General features: G+C 38.5%; 1 protein-coding gene across 3 annotated transcripts in view; it reads left to right on the top strand.

Moving 5' to 3' along the window:
• PAIP1 (poly(A) binding protein interacting protein 1) overlaps window positions 1–6,755 on the top strand; it is a 35,212-nt gene extending 28,457 nt beyond the window's left edge. For all 3 annotated transcript variants that reach the window (XM_040496609.1, XM_040496591.1, XM_040496603.1), the window contains exons 10-11: window positions 3,028–3,121; window positions 5,553–6,755. In XM_040496609.1, the coding sequence (XP_040352543.1) occupies window positions 3,028–3,121; window positions 5,553–5,646 (188 nt within the window). In that variant the 3' untranslated portion in view covers window positions 5,647–6,755. The remainder of the gene's footprint in view (window positions 1–3,027; window positions 3,122–5,552) is intronic.
• The last annotated feature ends 4,349 nt before the right edge of the window (window positions 6,756–11,104 follow it).

The raw sequence follows: 11,104 nt of genomic DNA, 5'->3' as shown, positions 1-11,104 counted from the left end.
ACAATTAAAAAAATGTAAATTATGAAGCATTCAAAAGCCCTAAAAACCACAAAAAAACTGATTTATTCACTGTCAAGTTTAAACCAATGTCATTTTGCCATATTAATATACACTTTGGGTGTTCTTAAGGAAGTGAAACCTTACCGGTGACTAGTAAACCATTTTGTTCTGTAACCCCATCCCTACCTCCCAAAGCCAGTCCTTCCACTGCTTCCCTCCCAGAGGTAGTTACCATCCTGAAGTTGGAAGTCCTGGTGAGGTCTTTTTACTTGATACGTCTGTAAACGGTGTGTTTTCGCACAAAGCATTGACGTAAATGGTATCTTATTGTGTACATCTCTTGCAATTTATTTTTTATTTAGTATTTTTAGTATTTATCCATGTTGAGGTATATGTAGCTTTAGTTCATTTTAAACGCCAAATACTTCTGCGTGCAGAGTAAACCACAGGTTCTAGGTCCATACTTAAGGGTGGCTACTTGTTGTTACAGATTACACTATACAAACCTTATTAAGTAGTCCTTGTGCACATGCAGGAGTTTCTTTGGGGTAAAGAGGTACAGTCGCTGCATTGTAAGTTTTGTGCGTCTTCAACTTCACTGAATGTTGCTAACCTGCTTTCCTGTATGACACCAGTTAGTATTCCCTCAACAAGATGTGCAGGTTCCTGTTTCTCACTTATTAGCGGACCTAATTATTGTCAGTTAGATCGTGCAAAATCGTGAACTTTTATTTCCTTACTAGTGATAATGAGTTTCTTTCCATGTTTCTATTGATTTTTTTCCTTTTGCAAATTGCCTGTTTGTGTTTTGTTGGATCACCAGTCTGTCTTACCTGATAATTCATTCATTCCATAGCTTACAAAGTGACTCTTAGCTTCTACCTGTATGTGCTGTCTTTCCATTATGTTTGCCTTGTCATATAGAAGCTTTGAGTTTTGATGTAAACGTAGCTGTCTTGTTCCTGTTCCCTGTGGCTAAGAAAGTTTCCGAATTACTATCAAATTCCATTTTCTTCAAGTCTTTCTTTTTTATATTTAGGTCTTTCTTTAACCCGTCTGGCTAATTTTTATATGATGGATGTAGTGGAAATTAAATATCTCTTCCATATTATCTTGTCTCAGCAACAGGTGTTGAGTCTTCCATCCTGTGCTAGTTACAATGTCCCTCTGATGTGTGCCTCCTCTGTAGACTTGTATCATTCCTGTGTCCATGCATGTGGATCTTTTGTCTCAACACCAATACCACAGTCGTAATTACTACTTCACTGTAAATCTTGCCATGTCTGGTAAGATGATTTTTCTTTCTTCCTTATTCTTCAAAGTTACCTTGAACCATTTGGTTCTTTGTTCTTCGTCTTTGTCTCATTTGCTTAAGTCTCTTGATCTTTAGATTTTCAAGTCCTTTTGTTTTTTGTCCTTCTAAACCTGCTTATTTTTGTTTCACATTTTGTCATTTAATTCTAATCCTGTTATTTTTTATCACACAGATTTTTTTTATTTTGATCTTTTTTATTGCAATCTGATATTTAATGATCTTAAAACATTTTTTGGAAATGATTTCAAATTTACAGAAAAGTGTAATTACAAAAGTAAAAATTGCGCAAGGGACACCTCTTGTCATAGGGGTTTTTCATGTGGGTAGTAGAAATTTGAGGTGCAGGCCCATTGTTCAAAATTCTCTGAGGGACCAGTTTCTTCAGGGTACTTTTGTCCATACTCCAAACCCAAGAAGACACCGGCAAGTTTCTTTGTTATCCGTCTTTGCCACCAGAGTGTCTCGCATTTTATTTTTTCTTGGTCTACCTTTTGCTTGGGATATCCGCCCTTGGAGGGTGCTGGATTTGTGCTCGGAGAGGTGGGCATGGGCATGAATTCCATGTCCCTGTTTCACATGGACCCAGGACCTTGCTTTCTGACCTTCTGTGGGTTTTTCAGTCCAGTCCCCTTTGTGGCTGAGAGCGTGTGGTCTACAGCCTCCTGGCTGCAGTAGGGAGGTATGGTTTTCAGGTATCTTCTTGTTTGTTTTTTGGTGACTTGGTTTGCTTTTTTATGAACCCCTTCTGTACATGTCAAAGAATGTTTGTCTTCTCTATTACCTCAAGGATCTGTTGCAGGAAGATTTTATAGTTAAATTTGTCTCTAAATTGCCAAAACCAGATGTCAAAATATCCCCAACTCTTTAAGCTGGAATTAGTTTTCTAGAGACTGGCAATTGGAAAAATAAGTTCTAATGTAATTATCCTGTTGAAATATGAGGTATCTGTTTAAGGTAACTAGTTTGAATACACACTGATCTTTTTCTCATTCAGAGAGGTACTCAGTATGAACATGCTACTCTTAAAAGACACGTAGTAACTCTGTGTGAGAAGTTGGCCTATGGGGAGCTATAATACTACCTGTATTGCCTTGGAAGCACCCAACCAAGGGAAAGTTAGTATAGTTGAAACATTTATCAAGTAGCTACCTTCCAGCTGTCTCTAAGGAGAGGGAAGAAAAGAAAATCCCCTGTGCTCAGAACCTTTGCTAGGTTAGCTAATCTGATTGAGAAACATGGGCCAGTGGCTGTTAGCTGCTAGCCACCTAGCTCACTTTACTTTCTTGGGGGAAAGTAAGGGGACCCAGAGGCCAGGCTATTTGATTGAAATCCTTCCTTGTGAAAGAGGTTTGGAAGAACATGTACTTTCCCAACAAGTTACGTAGCTGGTATTTTGTCTTCTGGAATGAAGCCGCAGAGAATATAAGCAGCATACACCTTGGATGTGACCTGTACTCTGGTATATTCACGGTGACTTTGATTTGCAAGATGTAGTTAGACGAATATTATAACTAAGCTCTATGGGCATGCAGGTAGCAAAAGCAAGCCAATTAGAATGTAAATTTTGTAAAAAGCTAATAAAATGTGATTGGTAGCTCACTCCTGTTTAAGCCTTGGATCTACTTAAAACTCCTAATATTAAAAACAATTTTTAAGGAAAACTGGCCTTTTTTGACTTTTGTCAGCATTTAACTAAAAAAAACTTTTTACAGATTACCAAGAGAAATATCAAGAGTTACTTGAAAGAGAAGATTTTTTTCCAGATTATGAAGAAAATGGGACAGATTTATCAGGGGCTGGTGATCCGTAAGTTCTCTTTTTTTCTGCTTTCTTTGTGATGTTTCTATGGCTACGGTTTGTAGATGTTTAGGTTAGAAGAAGGTAGATGAAGAATGCACGTTGTGATTTGATGGTGTCACAGTGATATGTACATACTACTTGTCTACCAAAAACTTTCAAGAAATCCTATTAGAACACATAAACTACAATTCTGAAACGTTATATATATCTGAAGGGGAAAAACTTAAAATAGTAGTATACTCAAGCGTAGTTTTATAAAGTAGATTAGTTCAGCTCGAATACTGTAAGATCTTGGGCAGGTTCTATGCCTGTTTCTTCATCTGTAAAGTAGGGATAGCAGACCCCTCTTTGAGTTTTGAGGACTAAGTGAGAAACCTAGAACCACCTCCTGGCACACAGTAAAAAGCTCAGATCTCGGCTGTTAAAGGATAAATTAAGATTAAGGAGAACACCGATAATGACATAATAGTGTTTGGACTAAAGGGAAGGTGTGAGATATTCACATATCTCCATCTCTCTCCCTGCTATTATTTGTAATAAAAGAAACTTTTGTCACACCCTTACCATCAGATTGCATTGTGTTTGGTTACAGAAGAACCAAGAACTTGAGAGGTTTAGTTCTAGCTCTTAATAGTTTATATGAATTTGGACAAGTTACTCAGGTTCTCTTCCTAAGTGGAGGAATGAATGAACTAAATCTGACTTAATTTTTCTTATCTTCTCTCTCATGTGTGCTGTAGGTTTTAAAGTGAACCACCTTTATTTTCTCTGCTATCTAGTGAAATCTTAAGTCCATTTGAGATCTTCTAATGTTACCATACTTTTACATACTAGTTCATTAAAAAAAAATAATAGCAGGGATGTAAGGACTCCAAAACCGTTAAGAAGGTTCACCCCTGCTGGGTATACCACTGTAAGTTCAAATTGTTCTTGGCCTTGAATTTCAGGTTGTCCTGTGAAGTTTTGCTTGGTCAGTATTACATGCTCTGACACTAACACACTGGTGGCCATTTCAGCACATGGCCTTGTACTGGAAATGGAGGAACAAAATGAAAAAGTTGATAGAACTGGCAAGATAGTTTTGTCACACATGTAGTGCAAGGGGTTTTTGCGAGGTGGGGAGACACATAGATAGCGTGTTGTTGTAGAGGAAAAGTATAGAAAAGGGAAAAGATTTCTGGCTGTGCCACACACTTACCCAAATCTTACAGTATTTACTTAACCTCCCAAAGTCTTTTTTCTTTTATCTCTAAAATGGAGATGGTAAGGGTGCCTGGCTGCTGAGTCCATAGAACATGTGACTCTTGATCTCAAGGTTGTGAGTTCAAGCCCCACATTGAGCATAGAGATTACTTTAAAAAAAAAATGGAGGGGCGCCTGGGTGGCGCAGTCGGTTAAGCGTCCGACTTCAGCCAGGTCACGATCTCGCGGTCCGTGAGTTCGAGCCCCGCATCGGGCTCTGGGCTGATGGCTCAGAGCCTGGAGCCTGTTTTCGATTCTGTGTCTCCCTCTCTCTCTGCCCCTTCCCCGTTCATGCTCTGTCTCTCTCTGCCCCCAAAATAAATAAAAAACGTTGAAAAAAAAATTTAAAAAAAAAAAATGGAGATGAGAAATACGGAAATGATAGTAGTATCTGTCTTTTTAAGATGGCTGTGGGTTTTCAGTAAGAATGTATATTATTAAATCAATAATCACTTTAAACTTTCCACCCATACTTAACCATGGAAAGCTTTGTTTTCCATCATTTTAAACTACCTAATAGTTGAAAAAATTCTGAGATAGATGATCTCGAAAGTAGCTTATTATGAAAGTGATTCCAAATAAATGGGAATGTGACTAAATTATTTCAGGGATACCATTCTGATAAGTAGACATAAAATGTATCATTAGAGGTAAATGGTACATCTGAAATTATGTTCTAATTATAGTGTGATTGTTAGTAAGATAAATTTATGAAAATGCTAATCTTGAGCCCCCAAATTTATAGTTCAAGCATTTAAATTAACTTTTAGGTTAGGTTAAGAATTTAACATGTGTCACAGTGCCTGGCTGGCTCAGTCGGTAGTGCATGAGACTCTTGATCTCAGGGTTGTGAGTTCGAGCACCACTTGGGGTGTAGAGATTACTTAGGTTAAATTTTTAAGTTTTAATTTATGTCTAAAAGTATGACAGAAGCTTAACTTCAAACACAAGAGACTCAGAATCTGGTGTAAAATTGAATTTCCCAGATAAGGCATTTAGTTGTCTAAGGGCTGACATGTATGTGATTCAGGAAAGTACATGCATTCTCTAACAGTCTAAGATAGTTACAGTACCATACTTTCTGTGTGTGTGTGTGTGTGTGTGTGTGTGTGTGTGTGTGTGTGTGGTTTAGCATTTTAGATATTTCTGAATTGAAAAACATTAAACTTATGAATCATCTTTACTTCTTTCATAGATACTTGGATGATATTGATGATGAGATGGACCCAGAGATAGAAGAAGCTTATGAAAAGTTTTGTTTGGAATCAGAGCGTAAGCGAAAACAGTAAAGCTAAATTTCAACATATCAGTTTTATAAAGCAGTTTAGGTTATGGTGATTTAGCAGAACACAGGAAAGCAGGAAAATGTGTCACACTTATACCAAATTAAGGATGTTGAGTTATGTTACTAATGTATGCAACTTTAATTTTGTTTAACACTATCTGCCAAAATAAACTTTATTCCCTATAACTTAAAATGTGTATATATATATAATAGTTTATTATGTACAGTTAATTCCACTGTTTTGGCTGCAATAAAATCGATTTTGAAATAAATGAAATGTTGAAAGTAAATTTTGCTAGTTGGTTAGAAGCTTATCCTTTAAATTCTACTTTTCTTGAGGGAAAAAGTTTTAGGCTGGAAATACATATTATTGCAAAATGTAGCATCCTTTTTTAGATGAGTATATAGCTTTCATTTAGTTTTACATGGTCTCAATGAATGGGTTTCAGATATGAATCACAACCATGAAAATCTTTAGCACTAAAGTCTTAGAATATATCATTAAGCGATAGACATATCCAAGTGCTGTTTGATACCAAGGGCTTTTAAAATGTCAAAAAAAACCCACAAAAACTTAAAACTCCCAACTAAACAACCAGGATTCTTCATTGAGCATTTATTGCGATTCTAGAATTGAGTTTTTTTGTTGTTGTTGTTGTTTGTTTGTTTTCTAACTTCATTGCCCTAAAGCCAACAACATTCTGCTTTATTTATATGGCTTTCATTTTTATTTTGTAGCATGAGTTGCATTGACTTTTTTACTAGAGAATTTTACTAGATCTTTGTCATTCAGGTTTTCATCTGCTTTATAATTGATACACCTTGAGGATCACTTTTCTAATACTTTTACTATAATGTAGTACCACCTCAGCCCTATTTAAAAATATTTTTACCTAACGTCTTTTTCCAACTAACTATAAAAGTAAAACTTCTGTACAAAAGGATTGCTTGTAAATAATGCATGTAAATAGTTCTGTTAATAACCCACTGTTTTACATTTGGTACATCTGTGTCTGCTAATACAGTTAGGTTTCTCACTTTTCTGCTTGTTTGTTCAGTCTGGATTAAAATTAGACTTTGAAAATAAAATTTAAATAGTTTTGTTTCCTCTAAGTTTTTGGAGTGATATCCTGATATTAAAGAATATCTGTTGAACTTTTATGTGACATTGTAAAAGGGTTTGAAATCAAACTATACTAGGAGAGGAGATATTTTGTTCAGTGTGTGTGTTATTTAGTTCAATAACAAGTCTACTTGGGAAAATTAACAAATGTAAAATACCTTTTAGATTCCTTATTGTAAAAGGGAAGTATATACATAGTTGGGGTTTTTGGAACTTGTAGTAGGATTCTCTTTTTCAGAATGGCTCCTGTGACATGGTAGATAATTACTTTCATCTGCAGTTCTCCAAGGACTGTGCTCAGTGTAAATCTTGGGGGTGGGGAAAAGGGTGTAGGGAAGGGGCAGTACATTAGACCGGGGACCAAGTACATCATAGCTGAGTATGCTATAAACTTCTAGCAGTTGCTCTGTGAATAACCGTCCAGCTTTGTCCACTAGCTCATTGTCACTCACCACTGCTATACTCAACAGGTACCAATAGGCCCTGGTTCAGTTCCAGTGTGTTCCAGTTAATTAGTGCTGCCTAAAAAACCACCCAAACTTAGTGTCTTCAAACAATAAGCATCTTATTCTCGTGAGTTCTTTGGAGTGATTTGGATGGTGCACAATAGGGATAGTTGTGGGTTTGTGTTTTGTTTGTTTGTTTTCTATTCTGCAATGTTTGAGGCCTCAACCAGGAAAACTAAGGGCTGGAGGCAGTTCCAACAGCCGGGGGCTGTAATCATCTTGAGTCTTCTTCACTCACATGGCTGATGACTGGGCTGAGATGAGTTGAAGATATCACTTGGCCAGACCCATCTACACATGGCCTGTCCATGTGGCCTGGACTTTTCACAAACATGGCAGCTGGATTTTGAGAGGGGGCATTGTAGAAGACCTAGGAAGAAGCTGCATCTGGAAGGTGCACACAGCATTTTTTCCATTACAGTCTTGGTTCTAAGTGAGTCATTAAAGCCATATCAGATAGGAGGCCATTAAGAAATGTGCGGACATGTTTTAAACTGCAACAGTATATCATGAAGAGATGGCCAGCGCTGTAATTGTTGGCCTTTAGAATTGCTGTATCTTCAACAGAAATATGGGTCCTAAGATCTTATAGGTCTCCAGTGAGCAAGGACACAAAAGTGCTAATGAATGTCCTAGGCTTCTGTTCTGGTAACAAAGCACAAGTATTGGTTTGTACCAGCAAAATCTGGCTCTTGTGTCGTCAACTCTGACCTTATGTCTTTGTTTTCAGTGCCCTTCCAGCCAAAGACTACCAGGAACACACATGTATCTGAACAGGTTGGATTTAGTACTTTTGCAGTAAAGCAGAATACACACCAAGGGGAACTGTAGGGTGTGTCAGAGAGTGTTTAGAACCCATCATGGGGTTTGGGCTTTGGTTGAATAATTTGGGAGAGGGCCTAAGAAACTGGAGTTTCACTCTAGATTGAATATGGTCAGAAAAGGGGCAATTCAATGACTAGGTATTTCATGAACTATAGGACAGGTGGATATGGAGGAGGTTCTCATTTAAGAAAAAAAATCACTTAGCAAGAGAAGATGATACTTGGTATGAAAGAGTAAAAAGTTGTTCAGGACTGAAGGACTGAAAATCTGCTCACTGAAATAAAAGTACCCTTGCTGTTAATCAGTCTGGGAGGACAGACACAGATAAAGCCAGCTGCAAAGTTAACAGGACACATTTTCCCCAAAGTCATGCAATTTTAACTGCCACCGTGACCCTTTGCATGGCCACTGCTTTGTTACCAATGCTGTCTTCAGACCTGCTTTGTTATCCCACCCATCTATTCCTGGGGATACCCAATTGCTAAATAGTCCTCCCGTCATGACAGCACCACATCCCTAATTAATCCCTGCTTCTAATCCTGCTTCAGAAACAACATCCAACACAGAACCAGTATCCCTTCCCTCAGAACTTGCTCAGAATCCTTCAGCAGGAGTCCACATCTTACCAGTCGGTGCCCTCTTCCCCCTAGTGTAGCACGCCGTTTGTTTTTTCTCTGGAGTTTGCTCCCTTGCTTACAAGTCCCTATTTTAATAGCCTGCTGGCTTGAGCCTGGTGATCTTTGGCTGACTAGACTTTGGTATACGTAAATAATTTGAGGTCACGTATACTGCTACTGTGTTGTCAGCCTGGCAAAGCACCAACCCTGGATGGACCTGCTTCACCCAGGCAGCTGGAAGCCATGTTTTCTGGTAGGTTAGTGCCAGTGTAAATTCATAATCGCCACCTAGGCTGTCAGCACTGCCAGCGATCTGTGTTTATTACCTTGTTTATCTCAAACTCTCCACTCTATTTGCTCCTCATCCCCTAAGGACTTGCTTCACAGAAGAAATTGGGCAGATGTATACAAATGCATCTACGTTCACTTCATTTTTCCTCTTGTACAGGATGTATCCCTCCTCTTAAAGGCCAAGTATTCCACGTGTGCCCAAAACCTGTGCCCTCTGACTCATGAACTCTCTTGTTACTTAGTCTGTATTTTTTCTTTTTTTTAACCTCTTTGCATGAGCTGTCAAACATGTCATTCTTGAGAGAAATCTGGCCCTTAACATTTCTCTCCCAACTACAGTTCTATGCTTTCTAGTGAGATTTTTCAAATATCCCATTTTCTTCTACTTCCTATTTGCCCTTCAAACACATAGCTTCTGCTGCCACTACATACAACAGCCCTTGCTGATTACATTTATGCCACTAAATCAAGCAGATACTTGATTCTTTAGCTTGTTCTCTAGGCAATATCTGACACAAGTGACACCAAAATTGACAACCTCTAGGCACCTGGAATAGAATAGCCTTTCTGGCTTTATGTGGTTCCCCAGTGTTTGTGGGATTCTCTTCCCTTAGCTAATCTATTGAGTATTGGTGTTCCTCAAAGCCCACTCCTGAACATTTTCTTCTGTCACTGTATCTTTGGGCTATTTAATCCTCTCCTAAAGCTTCAGTTAGCAGCTATCAACACTGACTTCCGGATTGGTTTGTTTCTACACTTTTTGCTAACTTGCCATTTCCACTAGGACGACTCACAAACTTTAAGTCATGCTATTCCCTAAATTTTGTTTTCTTGCATCCCTCTTACTGATGGCACTGCTACCTATCCACTTGCTCCAGCAGAACTGCTGGAACTGTTTTCAATGCCTGTTCAGTCATCCCCAAGACTATAGAATTGATCTAAGTATTTCTTGGAGCTGTGCTCTCCAGACTCAGGTCTAATCTTGAGTCTGAAATGCCATCTCTCCTGTTGCTTTTTCAGACTATTGGGCTCCCCACATCTGTTCCTACATCCTACAATCCATTCTCTACCCAGCTGTTCCAGGTATCTTTCTAAAGTACAAATAGCATCGTAAAACCCCCTTGTAGTAGACGGTTAACAAATAGGAGGTTCTTAGTCATTAGAGGGGAAAAAAGGTGGGAACAGGATAGGACCTAAGTACTGTGTGATACAAATTGATGTTACTGATCAATGAAAACATGGCATCTGAAGATCCCCTTATTATACTTTACATAAGCTTGAAGTCAATTTGCTTATCAGACTTTCAAAAATGGAGATGAATGTAAGGAGTTAGATTTCTCCCCATTCCTTGCTGTTGCCACTTTTGCTTAAAGCCCTTGTAATAGTTTACCATTGCCTTTTTTTTTTTTTTTAATGTCTATTTCTGAGAGGGAGAGAAAGAATCCCAAGCAGGCCCCACACTGCCAGTGCAGAGTCAGACTTGGGGCTCAAACCACAAACCATAAGAGTCGGACCCTTAACTAAGGCATTCAGGCACCCCTACCATTGCCTTTAAGATAGAATCCATAATTCATGAAACCATAATGATCTAGCCCTTACTTATCTCTATCACCCCCTTCAGGCTTTCTCTCCCCTAAAAGCCTCTCTCTATAACCGTTCTTAAACCAAACTAGCTTTTTAAGGGTCAAGATCTTTCCTTTGGACCTCAGGGCCCTGTGTTACCTCTGTTTGAAACAGTTTCACCCCCACAGTACCTGGCTAAACCTACCTACCCTTTGGATTTCACTGGAAATACTTCCTCAGCCTCAGGTCTGTCCATTACATGCTCTCACAGACCTCTGTATTCTATTTTAGGAACACTTACTACAACTGTGATCAAATTACTGTCTACTTTCTTTCCAGTTCATCTCCAGTCCTCATCTTCTACCCTGGGTCGCACTCCCTGCCTTATTTCTAAGGTGCCCAGCACATAGTAGGTTCTCCATAAATACTTAATGACAATAAATTTATCGGACACATCTACTTGCTACTTAGGAAAAAAGCGCAGATACATAGTTGAAAGATATTTTCTGACACCAAATTAGAAAAAGAAGAGGTCTC

The sequence above is a fragment of the Herpailurus yagouaroundi genome, unplaced genomic scaffold (genome assembly GCF_014898765.1).
Source record: "Herpailurus yagouaroundi ecotype Mexico unplaced genomic scaffold, PumYag 29, whole genome shotgun sequence".
Classification (NCBI taxonomy): domain Eukaryota; kingdom Metazoa; phylum Chordata; class Mammalia; order Carnivora; family Felidae; genus Herpailurus; species Herpailurus yagouaroundi.
Note: the sequence above shows the minus strand (reverse complement) of the source record. Positions and strands in the feature narration are given on the sequence as shown.